General features: G+C 44.4%; 1 protein-coding gene across 2 annotated transcripts in view; it reads right to left on the bottom strand.

The window, feature by feature from the left end:
- Positions 1–3701: 3701 nt before the first annotated feature.
- LOC116981389 (multiple epidermal growth factor-like domains protein 6) overlaps positions 3702–26481 on the bottom strand; it is a 55328-nt gene continuing 32548 nt past the window's right edge. Inside the window, exons 2-9 of one of the 2 annotated variants that reach the window (XM_033034428.1) lie at positions 18254–18478; positions 17223–17358; positions 12931–13019; positions 11716–11776; positions 10652–10740; positions 9091–9203; positions 6090–6246; positions 3702–3944 (exon numbers count right to left, since the gene is read on the bottom strand). In XM_033034428.1, the coding sequence (XP_032890319.1) occupies positions 3778–3944; positions 6090–6246; positions 9091–9203; positions 10652–10740; positions 11716–11776; positions 12931–13019; positions 17223–17358; positions 18254–18478 (1037 nt within the window). In that variant the 3' untranslated portion in view covers positions 3702–3777. The remainder of the gene's footprint in view (positions 3945–6089; positions 6247–9090; positions 9204–10651; positions 10741–11715; positions 11777–12930; positions 13020–17222; positions 17359–18253; positions 18479–26481) is intronic. The other variant, XM_033034438.1, reaches the window with a different exon arrangement.

Raw genomic sequence — 26481 nt, 5'->3', positions numbered from 1 at the left:
AACCTCACATCTATCCACATTATCCCATATCATGAAAACAATGGAGCGGCTACTCATTCGTCTACTGAGACCACAAGTCCAGCACGCACTCGACCCACTACAGTTTGCATACCAGGACAACATTGGGGTGGATGACGCAGTCCTCTACATGCTGCACCGGATCTACTCCTTTTTGGACAAACCCGGTGGCTATGTGAGGATTATGTTCTTCGACTTCTCAAGTGCGTTCAACACCATCCAACCCCTGATTCTGAATGACAAGCTTAAGAAGATGGGGGTGGATTCCACATTTATCTCCTGGATATACGACTACCTGACGGGTCGACCACAGTTTGTCAAGCTGGGGGACAGTGTCTCTGGCACAGTGGTGTGCAATGTTGGAGCCCCACAGGGAACGGTTCTGGCCCCGTTCCTCTTCACCCTGTATACAGCAGACTTTAACTATAAGTCTGACACATGCCACGTACAGAAATACTCAGATGATACAGCGATTGTGGCATGTGTAAGGAACGGGCAGGAGGAGGAATACAGGAACTTGACCAGTGCCTTTTGTGCCTGGAGTGAAGAGAACTGTCTCATCCTGAACACAACTAAGACTAAAGAGATGGTGGTTAACTTTGGCAGGTCCAAGCTCCCCCTTCAGCCGGTCAACGCTGCAGGGGCTGACATTGAGGTGGTGCAGACATATAAATACCTTGGAGTGCACCTTGATAACAAACTGGACTGGTCTGTCAACTCTGACTCCCTCTACAAAAAAGGCCAGAGCAGACTCTTTTTCCTCAGAAGGTTCAAATCCTTCAATGTGTGTAATGATATGCTGCACATGTTTTACAACACTGTGGTTGCAAGTGTTATTTTCTACGCTGTTGTCTGCTGGGGCAACAGCATTAGTGCAAAAAACAACAAGATGCTGGTCAAACGAGCTAGCTCAGTGCTGGAGGGGAGAGTAGACTCTGGGATGGATGTGCTTGAGAGGCGTATGAGGCACAAGGTGCAGGTCATCCTGAAAAACCCCGGGCATCCCCTCCATGTAATTCTGGAGAGTCAAAAGAGCACTCGGAACAACAACCGGCTCCTCTCCCTGCCCTGTAGAACGGAGCGGTTCAGGAGATCCTTCACCCCTGCAGCCATTAGATTTTATAATTCGGACCGCTAGGCTATAGGGGGATGCATTTTGCAATTTTTAATTTTTAACTGTTAATTATTGGTCTTTTTAAGTATTTATTGCTCTCAGGTAGTGTCCACATTGTATTCTATGTATTTTCTGTCTGCGTTCGTTTTGAATCTGTGGGTTTGTTGGTTGGGGGCTTCTGGACATCTGAATTTCCCTGAGGGGATCAATAAAGTATTTATTGTTATTATTATTATTATTATACTTCATCTGCCATGCATTTGCCCACTCACCCAACCTATCCAAGTCACCTTGCAGCCTCCTAGCATCCTCTTCACAGCTAACACTGGCCCCCAGCTTCATGACATCCGCATACTTGGAGATGTTGCATTCAATTCCCTTGTCCAAATCATTAATATATATTGTAAATAGCTGGGGTCCCTGCACTGAGCCTTGCGGCACCCCACTAGTCACTGCCTGCCACTCTGAAAAATACTCATTTACTCCTACTCTTTGCTTCCTGTTTGCCAGCCAGTTCTCTATCCACATCAATACTGAACCCCCAATACCGTGTGCTTTAAGTTTGCATACTAATATCGTATGCTTTCAGTTTGCATACGTGAAGCAATGAAGAATCTGGGGATGGGTGAAAGGGGAGGGTGAAAAGAGTGCCTCTCTCCCCCCCCCCCCCCCACCCCAACAAATGATAGGAAGAGGTCAAAGAGCAGGTGTTGCATCTCCTATGATTGCATGAGAGGGCGGTGTATTAAAACATAAACCTCAATTTATGATGGATCCTCAAATTACTCTGTAAAAATAAGTCTGGCTCTTTAAAAAAAAATCCTTTTAATTAGTTTATTCTTTTTTAAAAAGACATTACAGTTCAAAACAGTTAGCACAGCAAACCAGAGTACACCCAAGTGGGGGGGAAAAAGACAGAAAAGTTTGTGACAGGTTTAAAAAAAAAAATCAGAATTAGCAAACCACTTCATTTCAATTCTACTTTATTTTGTTAAATTAAGCATCGAGTGAGGTCATTAAAAAGGTACTGAAGGTTTGGTTGTGCTTTTAAACATGCAAGTTCCCCGAAACACCATTACCTTTGCCATCAATATACAATTTCATATTGTTAAATAAAATAATCCAAAAGTCACATCTCTGCTTAAAATTTACCTGTATAACAAAATGTATATAGTGCCTCAGATTAGCCGTACCATTGTGTCGAGAGCAGCAACTTAAGGAGAACACAAAAAGCTGGGGTAACTCAACGGGACAGACAGCATCTCTGGAGAGAATGAATGGGTGACGTTTCGGGTCGAGACCCTTCTTCAGACTTCAGGTCGAGACCCTTCTTCAGTCTGAAGAAGGGTCTCGACCCGAAACGTCACCCATTCATTCTCTCCAGAGATGCTGTCTGTCCCGCAGAGTTACTCCAGCTTTTTGTGTCTAACTTCGGTATAAGCCAGCATCTGCAGTTCCTCCTTGTACACTTAAGGAGAACAACTGTACATGCAGGTTTTAAAGTGACAATCCAGATGTTTGGAGTGGTCAGGGGCTGATGGTTGCAGATCAAACACTGCACTAAAATGCTTGGACTTAAATTGACCTAACAAAAAGCCTATTCAACGACCATGTATTCAACAAGATAAATCTTTAAATTTAGAATAGTTCCCGGGGCTAATCTCTTGTCCTGAGCACTACTGTACCGAACATTTGGTTTTATTATTAACACTCATATCACCTAGCGTCATTTTACAATTAGTCCATTCGAATCTTCCTCAACCCAGAGGTCAACATATGAATTGGGAACTCACTAAAGATGAAACAAAGTACCTTGGACCCCAGCATTTCCAATTGCAGCAAACTGAAGCCATTTAAAAGTAATTTTCAGAAGATAATCACAGGTTTCCTGCTCAACATTAGCCTGTCTTACTGCAAACTGACTTAAATTTAAACACTCCAACATAAAAATGCCACGTACCTAAAACATCACAAAGACACATTTAAAAAAAACAGCAAATATTATTCTGTGCTTGGTAACAGAAGGTGACATTTCCTAACTTCATTGCCTTATGATGCATGGTGCTCAGTTAATGAGCCATTCCTGGCCCACCTTGCACAGTAAAACAAAGCATCTATCAACAGGCCAGGCCTAAAAACCTGATTAAGGTGCAATAGTCAATACATTACTTCTTCTGAAAGAATTTCTATTGCCAAAGACGACAATACCTAATATAAAAAGTGCAAAATTAATCATTAACACTGTCCATCTTCATCTTTGTATCTCAGTTCATTTTAGTGTGAAAACAAGTGAACTTTGTACTGTTACAAGTGCAATTTCTTCAGTAAATGGAAAGGTGAATGGGTGAACTTGTAATCTGATGATGCAAGGAATCAATTTCAACCCGAAATACCATCTCCAGGACAAATGAGCATTGGTGCATTTCATTGTGTTGTCAAGATGCCATCGGATACAACATATCTCCAGAATTCACCACAAACTTGAAACAGCCAAGAGTGTAGTTTCACAATTTGGTTTCCAGGCATGACACTGGCTACGTTCAGGTGCACAATTGTTTTCTTGTTTTCCTTGTTTATAATTGTGCAAAATACTCTTGTTGTGAGCCAGACTCCCAGATCCCTGGTGTGGAACGAGGAAGCCACAGTTACCACCCTGCGTACAATGGTTCCGAGTCCCAGGAGATCCCATAAGACATGCGAGTCTCTTGGCCGGGGGTTTGTTCTTTGCTCAGTAGCGGAGATCGGACCGGGTCCCTTGGCATGTTCTCCTTTTTACGGCGTATGATGAAGATGATGATCAGCAGCAAAATGACTGAAAGAGAGTGAAAGATATTTTACAGATGGAATTAAACAATAGATAAGAGCAGAACTTTCAACTTACACAACATGTGAAAATAGTTCTGGGATGGCCCTGGTGTGTCAGGTGTCACATGTTAATGGAAGAAGGCAGGAGAATGGGGTTACATAGAAACATAGAAAATAGGTGCAGAAATAGGCCATTCAGCCCTTCGAGCCTGCACCGCCATTCAATATGATCATGGTTAGGAGGGAGAGATAGATCAGCCATGATTGAATGGAAGAGTAGGCCTGTACTCGCTGGAGTTTAGAAGAATGAGGGGGGACCTCATTGAAACGTCCAGAATATTGAAAGGCTTAAATAGAGTGGATGTGGAGAGGATGTTTCCACTAGTGGGAGAGTCTAGGTCACAGCCTCAGAATTAAAGGACATTCTTTTAGGAAGGCGATCCAGAGACATTTCTTTAGCCAGAGGGTGGTGAGTCTGTGGCCAAATCAGTGGATATTTTTAAGGCAGAGATAGATAGATTCTTGATTTGTACAGGTATCAGAGGTAATGGGAAGTAAAATCGCTAGCGAAATGGGAAAAATGTTGGTCGCTAGCGAAAGAGGAAAAATGTCGGCGTTTTTGGAGGAGAGCTGGGCGGCAACAGCCGTTATGATGGCTGGCCAGCAGGAGGCGAAAAAATGAGTGAGTGGGGGGGGAAGGATTTTATTAAAAATGAATGTGTACAGAAAAATGACGAAATTTGATGAGGAGTGGATGAGCGAATCTAAAAGTGAAATCGCTAGCGAAATGGTAAAAATCTCGGCGTTTTTGCATGTGGTTTAGGGGGAGTAACGAATCAAAGGGCAAAAAAATGACAAAGGGCAAAAAAAATGACATACACACACACACACACACACAGAGTTTTAAATGTATATAGATACAGGAACACAAGATAAGGAGATCAAACAGCCCTTGACAACTTGACCGACAGATTCTGGCTGATCAAAAGCCTCCACATTTTCTTAGCAAAATCCAGTATCCAAAAAATGGATCTCTCCACTGAATATATCCATTGAATATATTTATTTAGCTCTCCATTTAACGATAACAGTCATAGTAACATCCCAAGACTTAAGGCCTACCCAATACAACACAGGAAGCCACTCCCCCCCCCCGCCCCCCACCCAACCCCTGATTCCATGCCAATCCCAGCAGGGCAATCCCATTGCCACGTCTGCTTCACCTGCAGCCCTGCAACCTACTCCCACACTCCCACAGTTTAATCTCTCTCCATCGTACCCACACTGGTGGACAATTTCCAATGAGCAATTAACCTGCCAATCTCTTCAGTTTGTAGGAAGAAACCCCAGAGCACCTGAAGTCAGATAGACGCAGGTCCCTGCAGCCGTGTGGCAGTAGCACTAACTGCTACGTCAAGTCAAGTCACTTTTATTTCTATAGCACATTTAAAAAACAACTCTCGTTGTTTGACTAATGCTTGACTAATCTTCTGGAATTTTTTGAAGATGTAACTAGGAAAATGGACAAGGGAGAGCCAGTGGATGGTTTATCTTGTCATATAAGAAACATATAAGATTGTTAAGGGCTTGGACACGCTAGAGACAGGAAACATGTTCCCGATGTTGGGGGAGTCCAGAACCAGGGGCCACAGTTTAAGAATAAGGAGTAAGCCATTTAGAACGGTGACGAGGAAACACTTTTTCTCACAGAGAGTTGTGAGTCTGTGGAATTCTCTGCCTCAGAGGGCGGTGGAGGCAGGTTCTCTGGATGCTTTCAAGAGAGAGCTAGATAGGGTTGTAGGTTAATTGGCTTCTGTAAAATTGCCTCCAGTGTGTAGGATAGTGCTGATGTACGGATGATCAATGGTCGGTGAGGACTCGGTGGGCCGAAGGGCCTGCTCCCATGCTGTACCTCTAAAACTAAAACAAACTCCACGCAGACAACACCCGAGGTCAGGATCAAACCTGCGTCTCTGGTGCTGTGAGGTAATAACTCTACAAGCTGTGACACAATCTTACTCAGGGTCAAATGGAGTTCATTCCCACTAACAGACACACACAGACAGACACAATTATGAGCGTGTAAATTCCATAATGACAGAACATTTGCCGAATCTTGATCTCTCCCAAGAAATAAAGCCCCTTTACTCACGGATGGCAATGATGACAAGCAGGAATATAGTCAGTGGGGTGAGCACACAGTGGTCTCCAGATTTGAGGAAGAACGTTTCCATGCAGTACCGAGGGGCAGTGCTGCCAGGCGGACAGAACGCATCACTTGGACAACGGACTGGAATCACATCAGGACTCTGCAGGTGGGAAAACAAAGAGAAAGTCATGCTTTGTTCCGCTGATAACTTTACATGCAATAGATAAAGTTACATGCAATAGGAAGCCCAGCATGTCCCCAGCATGCCAAGTCACTGGATGAATTTAAAAGAGAGTTAGATAGAGCTCTAGGATAGCGGAATCAAGGGATATGGAGAGAAGCAGGCAGGGGTTACTGATTGTGGATGATCACAATGAATGGCGGTGCAGGTTCGAAGGGCCTCCTCCTGCACATGTTTCCATGCTGTATGACTCTTTGCCCCATCTCTTATAAGCTGACAAACACATTGTGGGATGTGGGCATTGATGACAAAGCCAGGGTTCACTCCCCAGCCCAGACTACCCCGGGGTCACACATAGGCCAGATCAGGCAAGCATGGCAGATCTCATACAGGACAGAGGCAGGTGAGAGGTTACAAGTTGGTATGGAGGGTGGTGAGGGAAAGGTTAGTGGGCAGAATAGGCAGGTGAAAGGTGGAGAGCGAGGAAGGAGGGTTGGTTTAAAATGCACGTATTTTAATGCAAGGGGCTTTACGGGCAAGGCAGATGAGCTTAGGGCGTGGATAGGTACGAGCGACTGGGACGTTGTAGCCATGACTGAAATCTGGTTAAGAGGGGGGCAGGACTTGCAGCTCAATGTTCTGGGGTACAGGAGCCTCAGGAGAGACAGGGGTGAGGAAATGAGGTGGGGGGTTTGCTTTATTGGTTAAGGAGGATGTCACGACTGTGTTCAGAGATGACATTACGGACGGTTTGGCTAGTGAGGCAATATGGGTGGAGTCGAGGAACAAGAAAGTAAGTAGTAAGTTAGTAAGTAAGTTTTATTTATATAGCACGTTTTAAGTCAACTCGCATTGACACCAAAGTGCTTTACATAAAATAGATAATAAGTTTCCATACAAACCATAGAAAAGGGTTAAAAAAAATAAAGAAAATGGACACAACACATTACAGAGTTCAACACAAACGTCCCCCCACAGCAGAATCAAAAATGTCCACTGTGGGGAAAGGCACCAGAAAGTTAAGTCCTCTTCCTCTGTGAAACACCCGAGGTCGGGGCCCAATTGTGGCCGTGCAGCCAGTCCGATGATTTTCAAGGCCCTCTTGCCGTGAAGATGGAACTTCGGCGTCGGGTGAAAGGGATGATCACCTTGTTGGGGGTGTACTACAGACCCCCGAATAGTCAACGGGAATTAGAAGAACAAATGTGCCGGGAGATTGCAGACAGCTGCAGGTCAAATAAGGTTGTTGTAGTAGGGGGATTTTAACTTTCCCAATATAGACTGGGAAAATCATAGCGATTGGAGCTCAAGTTGACTGGAGCAGGTTATTTGACGGGAAAGGAACATCGGCCAAGTGGGATGTTTTTAAAAGTGCAGGCAAACGTAAGGAAGCATGGCTGACAAGGGAAATTGAGGCATTGGTCAAAAACGAGAAGGATGCATGGGCAGGTATAGGCAGCTGGGATCAAGTGCATCCCTGGAGGAGTATTGGGAACTAAGGAGTAAACTGAAAAAGGAAATCAGAAGGGCAAAAAGGGGCCAGGAGATAGCTCTAGCGGGTAGCATTAAGGACAATCGCAAAGGATTTTATAAGGGGGAAAAGGGTAACTCTATTCCTTGGAGCGCAGGAGGATGAGGGGTGATCATATTGAGGTATATAAAATCATGAGAGGAATAGATCTGGTAGATGCACAGAGTCTCTTGCCCAGAGTAGGGGATTTGAGGACCAGCGGACAATAGGGTCAAGGTGAAGGGGAAAAGATTTCATAGGAATCTGAGGGGTAACTTTTTCAAAACAATAGTTTTGTGATCATTTTTTCTATTTCAAATTATTAACTATTATTAAACACAGTTGCCGGAGAATTGAATTCTGATCTCCGAATTATGAAGGGGCCGGCAGGCTGCCACATGCACCAGCTGGCAGAAGATAGGATTGTCCGGTAAACTCTTGTAACTTTGACAGCACCAGAAACAGGGCAACACTTGTGTACTGTCTACGTGAGGTCTGCTGTATGAATTTACTAGCTAGTATGCACAACAGAGCATTTCACTGTACCTAGGTACATGTGACAATAAAATATCATTGAACAACTCAACATTTTCACCGTCACCTAACCCAGAAATTCTGCAGAGACTGAGACAAATTTAAGGACTATTTAGAAGTCCAGTTTTTAATTATCTTAGATTCCAAAACCACATTACAATATGCTTAAGAAAGAACTGCAGATGCTGGAAAAATCGAAGGTAGACAAAATTGCTGGAGAAACTCAGCGCGTGAGGCGGCATCTATGGAGCTAAGGAATAGGTGACGTTTCGGGTCAAGACCCTTCTTCAGACAAGGGCCTCGACCCAAAACGTCACCTACTCCTTTGCTCCATAGATGCCGTCTCACTTGCTGAGTTTCCCCAGCATTTTTGTTTACAATATGCTTAGATCGGCACAAAAAGTAACTCAGCGGGACAGGCAGCATCTCTGGAGAGAAGGAACGGGTGATGTTTCGGGTCGAGACTCTTCTTCAGACTCTTCTTACAATATGCTTATTGCTCTGTGCATCCGCACTTGAATCTCCAGTCAAGTCACCTGTAACTGCAATAGTTATGACCAAATTACTGAGGTGAGTTAAGCAAAACTCAGGCAAGGGCGAGCACAGTTTGCAGAGGGTGGTGCTACAGCCTGAATCGTTTTGGAATATAACCATCGCAGATCCGCAAATCCCAAGCGGCAGTGTCTCCCGTGATCTTCCTCCAGTTCCCACATCTCCACCTGCAACAAGCACATACATCGTCCCTCCCGCTGCTATTTATTCACAGTAGCACTACTCACGGGGCAGTAATGCTGCTCAGGACACAGGTTACAGCTCTCCTGTCCCGGCTCTATCTGGTAATATCCATTCTGACACATTCTGCAGAGAACATCCTTTGGTGGTTTGCACATTCCTGCAAAATAAAGAAACGGGTAACGAGCAGGAAAGCATACAACTCAGATTATTATATTATTCTTTTATACACTTACACATATCATTACTTTTTCCAAATGCACTCCTTTGGTAGATAAGCATTGAGCAGATACAGCACAGGTGGCATCAATGTGACTTGTCAAGTCAGGTCAACAAGACCTGTCAATTAGGCCATTCGACCCATCAAGTCTGAGCCAACATTCCATCATGGCTGATCTATCTTTCCCTCTCATTCTCCTGCCTTCTCCACATAATCCTTGACACTCTTGCTACGCCCACATCAACTCTGAGCTTGTCCTACACCCTTGCAAATCCGTCCCTTTCAGATGCTGCCTCAGTTTGGTTTTGAACACCACAACCAAACTGCTTCCATCGCTACCCCAGATTCCATGATCCAAGGCAGCTTCTGGGTCACTATAGGTTATTCTATAATTCTACGCTGGTGGAGTAGTCAACAACAAAAAGAGGGACACAATGGAAATCCTTGCCCATGCCTTTCACAACAGGCGAGTCATGGAATCTTGGAGTAGTAGAATGAAACAGAATGATATTAATGTAAATAGGTGCATGACACAGTGTGGACTCAGTGAGCTGGGTGACCAAGCTTCACATTTCTGGGCAAGTCTCAGAAATTCCTGCAATAGCATTTTGAGCAATTGTACAACTGCCCTTCACCATTTGTTTTTGCTATTGAGGGAGTGCAGCGTAGGTTTACAAGGTTAACTCCTGGGATGGTGGGACTGTCATATGCTGAGAGAATGGAGCAGCTGGGCTTGTACACTATGGGGTTTAGTAGGATGAGAGGGTATCTCATTGAAACATATAAGATTGTGAAGGGTTTGGACACGCTAGAGGCAGGAAACATGTTCCCGATGTTGGGGGGAGTCCAGAACCAGGGGCCACAGTATAAGAATAAGCTGTAAGCCATTTAGAACGGAGACGAGGAAACACTTTTTCTCACAGAGAGTTGTGAGTCTGTGGAATTCTCTGCCTCAGAGGGTGGTGGAGGCAGGTTCTCTGGATGCTTTCAAGAGAGAGCTAGATAGGGCTCTTAAAAATAGCTGAGTCAGGGGATATGGGGAAAAGGCAGGAACGGGGTACTAATTGGGGATGATCAGCCATGATCACATTGAATGGCGGTGCTGGCTCGAAGGGCCGAATGGCCTACACCTATTGTCTATTGTCTATTGTTTAGACTGTAAAGAACAAAATGCTGGAGGAACTCAGCAGGTCAGGCAACATCTGGAAAGGGAATAGAGAGATAACGTTCCGGGTCAGGACCTTTCTTCAGACTGATAAGGGTCTAGACCCGAAACATCGTCTGCCCATTGCCTCCACAGGTAATGTTACCAGTCCCGCCGAGTTCCTCCGGCCACTGAAGAACCCAGCATCTGCACTTCTGCATGGCTCTGCTTATTTTGGCCGTACCTGACTGGCAGCTGGTGCACTCTGTAGCAGCTGTGGACAGAGCTTCCTCCCCTCCAGGGCAGATGGTACACTCACTGCATCGTGTTGTGCTGAAAAGCAACAGAACAGATGAGGAGCGGCACGGTGGCGCAGTGGTAGAGTTGCTGCCTTACAGAGCCAAAGACACGGGTTCGATCCTCACTACAGGTGCTGTCTGTATGGAGTTTGTACGTTCTTCCTGTGACCACGTGGGTTTTCTCCAGGTGCTCCAGTTTCCTCCCACACTCCAAAGACGTATAGGTTTGTTGGCTTTGGAAAGTTGTAAAATTGTCCCTAGTGTTTGTAGTGTTAATATACAGGGTGATCACTGGTTAGAGTGGACTCGGTGGGGGGGAAAGGGCCTGTTTCCACACTGTATCTCTAAAGTAAAATTTGAGAGTACAGATGGATTAAAGGAAGAGGCTAGACAGCCCACCGCAGTTGGAGCAAGAACGTGGGTTAGGTCACATTTGTAGTATTGTGAACAGTTCTGGTCAGCCCGTTATGAGAAGGATGTGGAGGCTTTGGAGCGGATGCAGAAGAGGTTTACCAGAATGATGCATAGGTTAGCAGATTTAGTATCGAAGATTACCCCTCTTAGATATAAGGAGGGTGGACCTGTTCTCCCTGGAGCATGGAAGACTAAGGGAAGATTTGATCATAACAGATCACAGCATACAGAAGTACAATAGAGAAAACAAATATAATCTAGTGTTGCAGCCATAGCAGAAATACAGCTAGAATAATGTACAAGTAGGGAGAAGGCAGGAGAATGAGGTTAAGGGGGAAAGACAGATCAGCCACGATTCAATGGCAGAGTAGACTCGATGGGCCGAATGGCCTAATTCTGCTCCCAGAATTTATGAAAAGCGGAGCGTTCATTCAACTGTTCACCTCCTTAGCTCTGCCAAAAAATAAGATTAATGCAAATTTCCTCAACTCTTGGATTAATAACATCTTGTTATCAAATTAGCTTCTGCCCAATGTTGCTTTATATGAACCTTATACTCTCAAGATGCAGGTTCTTACCAATTGTTAGTACTTACTTACAAAACAATCCTTGGGCACAAGACGCACAGATACTTGCATTCACATTCGAGAAGTAACCTGGGAATAGAGGGCAAATGTTAGTGCACGGCAATTTCAAATGCCGAATGTCGTTTCCACCCCCCACTAACTTCCAAAAAAGAAAAAATTGAGTTAAGAAAAAGAAAGTAGGGTTCTGAGAATGCCTTTCAAAGAGATAGAATTGACCCAATAGGGGAAAAACAGTCTCCTTCAGGGCATTTTGACCCTTATTTTTAGATTCTAAATATACATCTGCAACAAACATTGAAATTATGGCTTAAGTGCAGACATTACTATTTGTAGACATACTTAATTAAATGATGAAAGACCCTCTTTAGTTGCTTTCATGACCTTACGACACACAAGAAAGTTTACATGCTTCTGAAGAAGACCCTTCTGAAGAAGGGATCAGCCCGAAACGTTGCCTATTTCCTTCCCTCCATAGATGCTGCCTCACCCGCTGAGTTTCTCCAGCACTTTTGTCTACCTTCTACTATGAAGAAGCACTCCTGCAGTCTGAAGAAGGGTCCCAACTCCACTACCACCACTCCTTGACAGTGCATTCCAGGCACCCACCACCAACCGTGTAGGAAACTAAAACATGCTCCGCACATCTCCTGGCCCTGTACGTAGCCCCTCTCACTTTCAAGCTATGCCCTCTAGTACTTGACAATTCCACTCTGGGGAAAGGTTCTGACCATCTAGGGTGGTCACGGTGGCGCAGCGGTAGAGTTGCTGCCTTACAGCGAATGTAGTGCCGGAGACCCGGGTTCAATCCCAACTACGGGTGCTGTCTGTACGGAGTTTGTACGTTCTCCCTGTGACCTGCGCGGGTTTTCTCCGAGATCTTCGGTTTCCTCCCACACCTCAGAGACGTACAGGTTGGTAGGTCAATTGTAAAAATTGTCCCTAGTGGGTGTAAGATAGTGTTAATGTGCGGGGATCGCAGACCTGGTGGGCCAAAGGGCCTGTTTCCGCGCTGTATCTCTAAACTAACCTAAACTAATCTACCCTATCTATACCTAAAATTCTCCTCCCAAACACCACTCAGTTCACATTAGTTCCCAGCGTGGGGGTGGGCAAAAATAAATAAAAATAAAAGCATGACATTGTCAACCCTGCCGTGCAACCTTATCCAGCCTCCCTCCCACCCCATCACTGGAAACTTACTCAGGGTTCGCAGACAGGCCTACCTGGTAGACAGTCCTGGCACGCTATTGAACCGGTTTCATTGGCATAAAGCCCAGAGTTGCAGGAGTGACATTCCGTGCTCCCTGTGGAACTACAAGAGACAATCCAAGTTACAGCACTGGAAACAAAGGTTCTTTGCAAAAAAAAGTTGAAATCAGTCTACACTCACAAAGGTATATCTGCAGATGAAAATAATCAATCACACAACCCCATGGCACTGTACACTTTGCAAAATATAAAGAACTGGTACATTGATCAAAAATTGCTTTTGCAACAATGTGGATTGGTCTGAATTGCATCGTTTGCATAAAACACTGTACTTATTTTACAGAGCTCACATTTCATTTCTGCAACATAGAAACATAGAAAATAGGTGCAGGAGTAGGGCATTCGACCCTTCGAGCCTGCACCGCCATTCAATATGATCATGGCTGATCATCCAACTCAGTATCCTTCTCTCCATACCCCCTGATCCCTTTAGCCACAAGGGCCACATCTAACTCCCTCTTAAATGTAGCCAATGAACTGGCCTCAACTACCTTCTGTGGCAGAGAATTCCAGAGATTCACCACTCTGTGTGTGAAAAATGTTTTTCTCATCTCGGTCCTAAAAGATTTCCGCTTATCCTTAAACTGTGACCCCTTGTTCTGGACTTCCCCAACATCGGGAACAATCTTCCTGCATCTAGCCTGTCCAACCCCTTAAGCCTGTCCAACCCCTGTCCAACCTTACGTTAGCCCCATTTGGAGCAATCTTTCTTGGAGTGGAAATTTATAAAAATCCCTATCAGCCAGTAAAACATACCAAAGCATTTCACAAGTTAAATAAAATTGAAACATTAAACTAAATAATGAAATACAAGAAAAGGCAAGTAAAGTGTTGCTCAAACAGAGGATAGGAAATATGCAAGGAACTAAACATCTATAAGCACAGCTGTCAATAAGGGCATGAAATTATAACTACATTTCAAAGCTGGAGACATTTTAAAATGTCAGAAGATTTAAAAACCACGAATGGGAAGTTTAAAAAAAGTCAAAGCACAAGAACAAATCAGGAAGTCACACAAAGCATAAAAAATGAAGTCCTGGAGGAACTCAAGAAGTCAGGCAGCATCTGTGCAAAATAATGGTCAGATGTTTCAGGTCGGGAGCCTTCTTCGGACTCTGGTGGTCCATCACAATATTACATTGACAACTTTTGGATGTCAGATTTTTCAAAGGTTGAAGGCAGGAATCAGCCAGGCACAGGAGAATTGGAAATGGCCGAGTCTGGAGATGACCAAAGGCCTGGATAAGTTAGATTCCAAAGTTAGGCTGGTGAAGTTAGCAGAGCAGCCAGTTAGTGCCTGTCCAGCCCCTGGTCTCTCGCATCAGCAGGGAGACAGCATAGGTGGGTGCCTTTATAAATATTTACATAGTGCCAGCCCCACTCTTCCCCAGTATCACCTGCTCTTCTGGGCACATTGCTAATCATCAACAAACATAAGGTCATAAATGATACGAGCAGAATAAGGCCATTCAGCCCATCAAGACTACGCTGCCATTCCATCATGGCTGATCTATCTCTCCCTCCTAACCCCATGCTCCTGCCTTCTCCCCATAACCCCTGACACTCGTACTAATCAAAGGTCGTCTCACCTCCCACTATTGATGACAAATGTTACTTCATTTGACCTTCCCGACTGTAGTGCAGAATGTGTTGACCCTTGTGCGACTGGCCTCTTATCCTCAGTCATGCCTCAAGTGCTATCAGGAAATTCAGCCCCTTCCATCACAACCTGGGCAAGTGAGCAATCGACTCTCTTGACCACTCACCTGGTAGAAGCAGACAGTACCAAGCCTCAAACCTCTTACTCATCAGGAAAACAGCCATTGGACTCGAAGACCAGTCTAAAACCAGAGCCTAAAACCAGGCACACATCAAGTAGAGTTTTCCCCCCCAAAATTAAACTTTATTCAGAATAATAATGTATATACATAGCTTTTGAACTGTTCTTGCTTTGTGTACATATATATGTGTGTATGTATGTGCGTATATAAAAATAAAAAAAATTAAAATATTCATACATATACATATATGTGTGTGTGAGTGTATGCGTGTGCGTGTGTGCGTGTGTGTGTGTGTGTGTACACACACGGACAGCACTCAAGGTTGGAATCAAATCAAGGTATCTGTACCATCCAATAAAATATAATTAGTGCCGTATTCAGTAGTATTCGCAACGGTTGGAGAGGCACAGTGGTGCAGTGGTAGAGCTCACAGTGCCAGAGACCCGGGTTCCATCCTGAATATGTGTTGCCTGTACGTTCTCCCTGTGACCGTGTGTTTTTTTTTCCAGTGCTCCGATTTCCTCCTGCACTCCAAAGACATACAGGGTTGTAGCTTAATTGGCTTTGGTAAAATTGTAAATTGTCCCTAGTGTGTAGGATAGTGTTAAGCGGCCTTTTCACGGGGCGAGTTGACGCAAGATGTCACCAGAGTGAAGAGGTCGTGGTCCAGCACGAGTCTCGCACGATATAACGGGGGGTAGATAAAGAGTTCCCACGGTACTCGGCATTTCTGTTATTTGTGCGAGTGACTTGTCCGTTTCCCGAGCATTCCCGTTAAATCTTGAATGAACATCGTGAACTACACGTGACACAAATGATGTAACTTTTTTTTTCACACACTATATATATCCTCCCTTGGTTGAATTGGCTCATTTGGAGACATATTTTACTGTGTATGTGGGAGACACAGATGGACTGAGCACAGTACCTCGGTCTTACTGTGTGTGGGAGAGGGGGAGAAAGAGACGTACACTCACAGAGGCAGAGTCTCTCAGCCTGTGTAAGAGGGAGGGAGAGAGAGAGAGAGGCACACACAAGGTGGATGTGAAATCTCACCTGCCTGTTTCAGTGACAGACACCCGCCGTCAGTAAATGAAGACACCCCCATCTGTCTCCCCCTCCTCTCCCTCGACTCCCCCACCTTTCTCTCCCAACTCCAGTCCCGTCCCGACCCCCTGGGAAACTGAATAGAGCAACAGTCAACTGCTGCCTGTGCGCTGATATGACAATAAAGGCTACTTTACTTTACTGAGTTAAAGAGTTCCCACGGTAGACTGTAAAACTGGGACCCTGGTTCTGGACTCCCCCAACACTGGAACCCTTCTTCAGACAGCCTCCTAATCGGAATTGAGTCTGAAGATGTGTCTCGTCCCGAAACATCAGCTTTTTTTCTCCAGAGATGCTGCTTGACTCGCTGAGTTACTCCAGCTTTTTGTGTCTGTCTTCGGTTTAAACCAGCATGTACAGTTCACTCCTTACACGGGTCTCTGTACAACATTGATTGGTAGCGTTCCGGACCCCTGGACCCGAGGACTCCGACCTGTATCTCTCAAAGAAGTACATGTGAAAAATTTCTCACAGACCATAAAAATGCGTAACCTTTCAGTAAAGTCCCTTTTAAAGTCCCTTTTAAAGATTATAGTTATTTTCTTGAATCTCATTAACATAACTCATGAATAAGTTGATGGCCATATGCGGATGCAAATCTTTATTTTTATTTATTTTTTAAATTCAATCCCACATAAGATAATTTTTACTCACCTTCTGTCCCCTCTGTCCAGCTTCCGGGTTCACCGTTCGCAGGAGTTCCCACGGTACCCGCAAGAGTTATTACGGATATCGCACTGGCCACTACGTTCATATAATGTTGCAATACTCAACCACAAGTGTACAAGTCAATCTTGGAGAAATTCAAAATTTCTTGAATTTTCTCCCGAGTGACCAAGTTACACGATGACCTGCCGTTAGCGCTACGGTGGTCCACGGTGGTCCACGAATGCCGCACTGTTATCGCACGAGGTTCCCACGATGTTAAACTCCGGTTAACTCTTGCGTCAAGTCGCCCCGTGAAAAGGCCGCTTTAGCGTATGGGATATCGCTGGCCCACGCGCGTGGACTTGTTGGGCCATAGGACTTGTTTCCGCTCTCTATGTCAAGAAAAACTGTTCTTTAACCATGCACCCTTGCCACTCTGTGCAGGAAGGAACTGCAGATGCTGGTTTGTGCAGAGATAGACACAAAGCGCTGGAGTAACTCAGCAGTTCAGGTAGCATCTCTTGCCACACTTCTGGTCTGCAGGGGTGAAATCCCTTCCTATGTTTATGGAGAGTCTCCCCCTCAATGTCGGGCAGCATAAGGACCCTAGTGGTCCTCCCCCACTGACCCATGGTGTTAGCATTTCAACATGGACCCGAGGAAGCCCACCATGTTCAGCTCTTGCTGGTTCGCAGCTCACGTGTACTTACTTTGTGTAGGTACCTTTTGAACAAGGCACGCATGTCATGTGTCCAGTCAGGGACTGGTAGTAACCCTGGGGGCACATCAGACAATCCTCCAGAGCAAAGCAGGAGCCATCAGCACAGCAAGAACAATTCAAGGATGCTTGAAGTGAGAAAAGGAACAACAGGTTAAACGATTATAATCCTTTCAATGTTAATTTTCTTTTTTACGTTTTAAAAATGCTTAATTCCTCATCGTTGAAAACATCAGCGCCGCAGTGGTGCTGGTTTCCGAAGGGAACGGTGACGGACGCACCACACATCTCTGTCCTCCAGTTCCTGCGGACATCCGCCGCTGGAAGTATAGGATTTTGAGGTGTGTGTGCTTTATCATCATTCCTTACAATGCCATGTACGACAGTGATCGCAACTTCTACTGAAGTGTGGATGGCCGTTGGCTCGTAGAAGCTGATCCGCCCTTTGACAGGTCCTGTTTTTGGTCCTGCTGGGGGTCAACAGCCCCCTCCTCACCTGGAAAAATAGGTGGGGGAGACGGTTTAGTCACCGACTATCCGACCATGGAGCAGGTAGCACGGGATTACATGGTACCCGTGGCGGGGGGGGGGGGGGGAACTCCCCCCGACCTGAACCCACCACAATCTTAGGCGTGGGTTTATTATCATCGTGAGTACTGAGGTACAATTAAACATTTCTGTTTTGCATGCTATCCAATCAAAATAGATAATACTGTACTTTGACTTTTTTAGTAAAATGTAAACCAGCATCTGCAGTTCCTCCTTTCACCAAGAAAAGGGGTATGGATGGAAGTGTACATTAGCCCATAAAATAAATAGATAGATAGATAGATAGATAGATAGACAGATAGATAGACAGACAGACAGACAGACAGACAGACAGACAGACAGACAGACAGACAGACAGACAGACAGACAGACAGACAGACAGACAGACAGACAGACAGACAGATAGACAGAGAGGAACTCCTACTCTTTAAAAACATAGACAAAGCTTCTGATTCTGTAAACATGACCACTTACCATTATTGGTAAAGTGCCCTGGCAAACAGAGGCTACAGGATGAGGTGTTGAAGCCCGTGCAGTTTGAAGGCAATAGAACAGTTGTCACAGGAGGACTGGTTGTAGTACCACTTCCCGCTGAGGCGTTGATGCTACGGTTATCTATCTGAGCCAAGGTGGTCAGAGATGGACCAAGTGGAAGTGAAGGAGTAACTGTCCCTGTGCTCATCTGGCCAAGTGTCAGACCTAAAACAAACATAAACACCACACATAAATCCCATGATTAGGAAAACAAAACGTCACATGCTTATAACCAACCAGAAGCCACGGCATTCTCATGGAAGCTGCCAATATATGGGATGCTAAAAAAAAAATTTTAGATTTGAAAAAAAAAGATTTTTCTCTTATGATAGAAACACTTCCAGGGATTTAAACAGCGGATCAGATATTCATGGTAATTGAACTCCAGGCTAGTGGTGGAAATTCAGCAGTTGTTCAATGTTTTGCGAGACGATGTCAGACTCTCTAGTTTGGCGACAAAATAAGGAACTGCAGATGCTGGTTTATACCAAAAATAGACACAGGTGCTGGAGTAACTCTGGATCAGAGGAAGGGTTCCACCCCAAAACATCACCCACCCAGACCCGCTATAGTTAGGTCATCCCAATGTCCCCTCCATCCCTAGAATCCCCAAACCAGACTTCAACACTTCCAGGTGGGATTAAACTAAGCAGATTCCTTTGACAGCAAGCGAATATTTGCATCGGAAGGAACTGCAGATGCTGGTTTATATCGAAGATTGACATAAAGTGCTGGAGTAACTCAGAGGGCTAGGCAGCATCTCTGGAGAAAACGGATGGGTGACGTTTCAGGTCGAGACCCTTTTGATTCAATTGGTCACGTGGATTTGACCAACTCAATTACAAAGTTGGGTTTTGGGTTGGAACCCTTCTTCAGACTGAAAGTAGAGGGGGAGTGGGAAAACTGGAGGTAGGAAAAGGCCAGAACAAATCAGGGCCGGCGATATATGACCTAGGAAGGGTGGAGCCCATAATGGCCCATTGTTGGCCGTGGAAGAGGTGATGACGAAGAGATACAGGGATGAGAACAGTGGAACTGATAGGCCGACTATGTTGGGAACATGAGCGAGGGAATGCAGGGGTTACTTTAAATTAGAGAAATCAACATTCATCCCACTGGGTTGTAAGCTGTCCAAGCAAAATATGGGGTGCTGTTCCTCCAATTTACATGTGGGCTCACTCTGTCAACCATAATATGCTGCAGGAAGGAATTGCAGATGCTGGTTTACACCAAAGACACAAAATGCTGGAGTAACTCAGCGGGACAGGCAGCATCTCTGGAGAGAAGGGAATGGGTGACGTTTCAGGTCGAGACCCTTTTGATTCAATTGGTCACGTGGATTTGACCAACTCAATTACAAAGACCACTGGTCACGCAGTCACTGCTCCCATGTGAATCATCCAGTCTCTGGTTCCTTTGCAAGTTAGATTCATAGATTCAGGGTCAGAGCCATACAGCATAGAAACAGGCCCTTTGGCCCAACTTGACCATGCCGACCAAGCTGCCCCATCTACACTCGTCTCACCTGTTGCCGTTTGGCCCATAGCCCTCTCAACCTTCCCCATCCATTTACCTGTCCAAGTGTTTTTCAAATGTTGTTAGAGTATGTCACAGTGGCCAAGGTTTTCTGTGAACGTCCCTTATCATTATCCCAGCAATGAGTAGGTTAACCTAAGATGAGCGTTTGTCGGCACTGGCCCTGTACTCGCTGGAGTTTAGAAGAATGAGTGGGGACTTCATTGAAACATACAGAATAATGAGAGGCTTGGATAGAGTGGATGTGGAGAGGATGTTTCCACTAGTGGGAGAGTCGAGGACCAGAGGTCATAGCCACCAAATTAAAGGACGTTGTTTTTGGTAGGAGATGAGGAGGAATTTCTTTAGTCAGTGGGCGGTGAATCTGTGGAATTCTGCCACAGAAGGCTATTGAGGCCAAGTCAGTGGATATTTTTGAGGCAGAGATAGATAGATTCTTAATTAGTATGGGTGTCAGATGTTATGGGGAGAAGGCAGGAGAATGGGGTTAGGAGGGAGAGATAGATCAGCCATGATTGAATGGCGGAGTAGACCTAGTTCTACTCCTATCTCTTATGACCTTATGATCATTCAAATAATCGGACTGGTGACTATTTAATTTGACTCAACAGTTCCATTGCTTTAATCTGTGTTTACTGCAAATCTGTGAAGTTAGTTCCCATCATTGCTGCATCAGTGACTTGGTCTACTGTTCCCTCAAGGCAAGGCGTGTTTGAGGGAATTGTTCCGGTTCAAGCACTTTGAAAGGCCGAGGAATGGATTTCTAGCTGTGACTTGGGCATTAAATGTTTCCATAGGCTTTGATGTGCCCAGACAGTGAAACGATGGTCGATACTTCTCTGACGATATTTAAGTCTAAGAGTCATAGAGCCATAGAGTGATACAGCGTGGAAACAGGCCCTTCGGTTCTCGATTCACTTACTTTGGGCAAAGAGACTCTGTGCATCTATCCGATCTATTCCCATCATGATTTTATACACCTACTATAAGATCATCACTCATCCTCCTGCGCTCCAAGGAATTGAATCCCAGCTTACTCATCCTCTTCCTATAGCTCACACCTTCTAGTCCTGGCAATGTCCTCGTAAAATCTTCTCTGTACACTACTTAGTTTTTCTGAAAAGTTTCACCACACACAAAGACCGATCGGCACTCTGACCAGTTCCAGGCACAGGATGGGGCAAAATATTCCATGATTAAGTGTAGACTGTTGGGAGGCCATCTCCCATCTAACTACAGAGAGTTATTAAAAGTGCACAGAGCATCACAAACGCTCAACTACCCTCCCTGGATGACATTTACAGGGCCCGATGCTTACGCCGAGCCACAAACACCAAGCAGGACACATCCCACTCAGCCAACCACATTTTCACTCTGCTGCTCTCTGGGAGGCGATACTGGTCTCTGAAGGCCCGCACTTGTAGACTAATTAACAGTTTCATAAATTAATAAATAGATAATAGAACTACTAAGAACTACTCAGATAGACAACACTGCGGGCAACACAACACAATTTGTGGTGGAATATAATACGCAATATTTTTTTATATTTCTATTATCTATTTATTAATTTCATTTACTGATCTTGCCGGTATATGAGAGTCAATGGTTGTTTATAACCATGTAACAATTACAGCACGGAAACAGGCCATCTCGGCCCTTCTAGTCCGTGCCGAACACTTATTCTCCCGAGTCCGTGCCGAACAATTATTACAAGCCGAGTCTATCCAGTCTTTTTTCATATGAAAGTCCTGACATCCTAGGAATCATTCTGGTGAACCTTCTCTGTACTCCCTCTATGGCAAGAATGGCTTTCCTCAGATTAGGAGACCAAAACTGTACGCAATACTCCAGGTGTGGTCTCACCAAGACCCTGCACAACTGCAGTAGAACCTCCCTGCTACTATACTCAAATCCTTTTGCTATGAATGCTAACATACCATTCGCTTTCTTCACTGCCTGCTGCACCTTCATGCCTACTTTCAATGACTGGTGTACCATGACACCCAGGTCTCGTTGCATCTCCCCTTTTCCTAATCGGCCACCATTCAGATAATAGTCTACTTTCCTGTTTTTGCCACCAATGATCATGAACTACTGTAATTCAATAACTATAATATAACCATATAACAATTACAGCATGGAAACAGGCCATCTCGACCCTTCTAGTCCGTGCCTGAACACGTATTCTCCCCTAGTCCCATATACCTGCACTCAGACCATAACCCTCCATTCCTTTCCCGTCCATATAACTATCCAATTTATTTTTAAATGATAAAATCGAACCTGCCTCCACCACCTTCACTGGAAGCTCATTCCACACAGCTACCACTCTCTGAGTAAAGAAGTTCCCCCTCATGTTACCCCTAAACTTCTGTCCCTTAATTCTCAAGTCATGTCCTCTTGTTTGAATCTTCCCTACTCTCAGTGGGAAAAGCTTATCCACGTCAACTCTGTCTATCCCTCTCATCATTTTAAAGACCTCTATCAAGTCCCCCCTTAACCTTCTGTGCTCCAAAGAATAAAGACCTAACTTGTTCAACCTTTCTCTGTAACTTAGTTGCTGAAACCCAGGCAACATTCTAGTAAATCTCCTCTGTACTCTCTCTATTTTGTTGACATCATTCCTATAATTAGGCGACCAAAATTGTACACCATACACCAGAATTGGCCTCACCAATGCCTTGTACAATTTTAACATTACATTCCAACTTCTATACTCAATGCTCTGATTTATAAAGGCCAGCACACCAAAAGCTTTCTTTACCACCCTATCTACATGAGATTCCACCTTCAGAGAACTGTGCAGTTATTCCTAGATCCCTCTGTTCAACTGCATTCCTCAATTCCCTACCATTTACTATGTACGTCCTATTTTGATTTGGCCTGCCAAGATGTAGCACCTCACACTTATCAGCATTAAACTCCATCTGCCATCTTTCAGCCCACTCTTCCAACTGGCATAAATCTCTCTGTAGACTTTGAAAATCTATCTTCGTATCATCTGCATACTTACTAATCCAATTTACCACACCATCATCCAGATCATTGATGTACATGACAAACAACAATGGACCCAACACAGATCCCTGTGGCACCCCACTAGTCACTGGCCTCCAACCTGACAAACAGCCATCCACCATTACTATCTGGCATCTCCCATTCAGCCACTGTTGAATCCATCTTGCTACTCCACCATTAATACCCAACAATTGAACCTTCTTAACCAACCTTCCATAAGGAACCTTGTCAAAGGCCTTACTGAAGTCCATATATACAACATCCACTGCTTTACCTTCATCAATTTCCCGAGTAACCTCTTCACAAAATTCAAGAAGATTAGTCAAATATGACCTTCCAGGCACAAATCCATGTTGACTGTCCCTAATCAGACCCTGTTTATCCAGATGCTTATATATATTATCTCTAGGTATCCTTTCCATTAATTTGCCCACCACTGACATCAAACTAACAGGTCTATAATTGCTAGGTTTACTCTTAGAACCCTTTTTAAACAATGGAACAACATGCGCAGTACGCCAATCCTCCGGCACTATTCCCGTTTCTAATGACAATTGAAAGATTTCTGTCATAGCCCCTGCTATTTCTACAATAACTTCCCTCAATGTCCTAGGGAATATCCTGTCAGGACCTGGAGACTTACCCACTTTTATATTTTTCAAAAGTGTCAGTACGTCCTCCTCTTTGAATCTCATAGTTTCCATAGCTACTCTACTTGTTTCCCTTACCTCACATAATTCAATATCCTTCTCCTTGGTGAATACCGAAGAAAATAAATTGTTCAATATCTCCCCCATCTCTTTTGGCTCTGCAAATAGCTGTCCACTCTGACTCTCTAATGGACCAACTTTATCCCTCATTATCCTTTTGCTATTAATATAGCTGTAGAAACCCTTTGGATTTACTTTCACCTTACTTGTCAAAGCAACTTCATATCTTCTTTTAGCTTTTCTAATTTCTTTCTTAAGATTCTTTTTACATTCTTTATATTCCTCAAGCACCTCATTTACTCCATGCTGCCTATAATTATTTTAGATCTCTCTCTTTTTCTGAACCGTGTCCAATTTCCCTTGAAAACCATGGCTCTTTCCAATTTTTACTATTTCCTTTCAACCGAACAGGGACATAAAGATTCTGTACTCTTAAAATGTCATCTTTAAATGTCCTCCATTTCTCCTCCACATCCTTCCCATAAAACAAAATGTCCCAATTCACTCCTTTTAAATCCATTTGCATCTCCTCAAAGTTAGCCTTTCTCCAATCAAAAATCTCAACCCTAGGTCCAGTTCTGACCCTCTCCATAATTATATTGAAACTAATGGTATTGTGATCACTAGACCCGAAGTGTTCCCCAACACATGCCTCCGCCACCTGACCTCTCATTTCCTAACAGGAGGTCCAGCACTGCCCCTTCTCTAGTAGGTACCTCTATGTATTGCTGCAGAAACCTATCCTGCACACATTTTACAAACTCCAACCCATCCAGCCCATTTACAGAATGTGTTTCCCAGTCTATGTGTGGAAATGTGTTTATGTTTTTGTTCTTTTAAATCTTTTATCCCGTGTCTTCTATGTATACCACTGAAGGAGATGCAATGAAATTTCGTTGTACAGTTGTTGTGCAATGACAATTAACGTATTTGATTTGATTTGATTTGATCTTGCAGTTATACAAGACATTGGTGAAGCCACATTTGAGGATTTGGTTCAGTTTTGGTCACCGTGTAATAGGAAATAATGTTGTCAAGCTGGAAAGGGTGCAGGAATGATTCATGTTGCCAGGACTCAAAGGCACCAGCTTTATTTAGCGGGAGCTTGAACAGGATAGGCCTTTATACCTTGAAGCGCAGGAGGACGAGAGATGATCTTCGAGAGGTGCGCAAAATCATGAGAGAAATAGATCGGGGAGGCACACAGAGTTTCTTGCCTAGAGTAGGGGAATCGAGAACCAGAGGACATCAGTTTAAGATGAGGGAGGGGAAAAGGTTTTATTAGAATCTGAGGGGTAACATTTTCACACAATATGGAACAAGCTACCGGAGGAGGTAGTTGAGGCAGGTACTATCACAATGTTTAAGAAACATTTAGACAGGGGTTTGGCCCAAAACACAGGCAGGTGGGAATAGTGTAGAACATGTTGGTTGGTGTGGGCAAGTCGGGCCGAAGGGCCCGTTTCTACACTGTATGACTATAAAAGAGAAACTGGAATGCAGACGCTAAGAGGTGACATAGAGGTACAGTATAGGAATAGGCAAGATGCAGGCACAAGGGAGATTTCCCAGCTTATACTTCTGATTTCTAACATCTGCACTTTTGATTCACAGCCATCAAGAAAAACCTTCAAGCTACCACCACAGAGCACTGGATGATGAGGAAGTAGATCCAATTTAACAGAAGGAGCAGGATAGATCACGCTGTTGATCAAGCAGCGGCACTAAAGCCGGAAAACAATCATGAGACTCAACTGACAACAAAATAGTCTTTCTAAACCCAATTGTTATTTAAATTGGCATGAAAAATAAATAAAGTGTCACCAATTGGAACATCCTTTAACAGGATATTCTAATTTGTGGTGAACTAAAGTACCGTTACAGAATATTGAGCACACAGGGAATGGGGGGGAAAAAATCAATAAATCAGCATTAGATTTGTGCCAATCTCTTTTAGAACATGCTGCAGGAACATCCAGGCAAGGTTGCTGGAAGAACTCCTCTTGCAGTCAAAGGTAAATAGGGATGTCAAGTGATGTAGAAGGGAACTGCACCAAGCGCAGACTGGGCAATCTTACTCTCAGACCGCTTTGGCCCATGCGATCTCACAGTTGCCAAACATTTCATCTCTCCTTACCATTCCCATACATAGAAACATAGAAAATAGGTGCAGGAGTAGGCCATTCGGCCCTTCGAGCCTGCACCGCCATTCAATATGATCATGGCTGATCATCCAACTCAGTATCCTGTACCTGCCTTCTCTCCATACCCCCTGATCCCTTTAGCCACAAGGGCCACATCTAACTCCCTCTTAAATATAGCCAATGAACTGGCCTCAATCTCTGGAATTCTCTGTGGCAGAGAATTCCAGAGATTCACCACTCTCTGTGTGAAAAATGTTTTTCTCATCTCGCTCCTAAAAGATTTCCCCCTTATCCTTAACTTACCTTTCTGCGCTGGGCCTCCTCCATTGTCAGAGAGGCCACAAGCAAATTGGAGGAAAGGCACTTTGTATTTCACTCGGGCAACTTACAATCCAGCGGTTTGAACATTTATTTCTCTAACTTCAAGTGGCCCCTTCATTCATTCTTCCCCCCTCCCCCCCCAACCCTAGCCATCCTACTAGTTCCACTGTTCACATCCTTGTATCCCTTCATTGTCACATCTTCCCCAGCCAACAATGGGCCATTATGGGCTCCACCCTTCATTGGTCATCTGTTGCTGGTCCTGCTTTGTTCAGGCCTTTTCTCAGCTGCAGTTTCCTCCCCTCTACTTTCAGTCTGAAAAAGGGTCCCGACCCAAAGCGTCACCCATTCCTTTTTCTCCAGAGATGCTGCCTGACCCGCTGAGTTACTTCAGCACTTTGTAACTATCTTAGGGATGACAAGTATTTGGGAGGAA

Source organism: Amblyraja radiata, chromosome 1 (assembly GCF_010909765.2).
Source record: "Amblyraja radiata isolate CabotCenter1 chromosome 1, sAmbRad1.1.pri, whole genome shotgun sequence".
In the NCBI taxonomy this organism is placed as follows: Eukaryota; Metazoa; Chordata; class Chondrichthyes; order Rajiformes; family Rajidae; genus Amblyraja; species Amblyraja radiata.
Note: the sequence above shows the minus strand (reverse complement) of the source record. Positions and strands in the feature narration are given on the sequence as shown.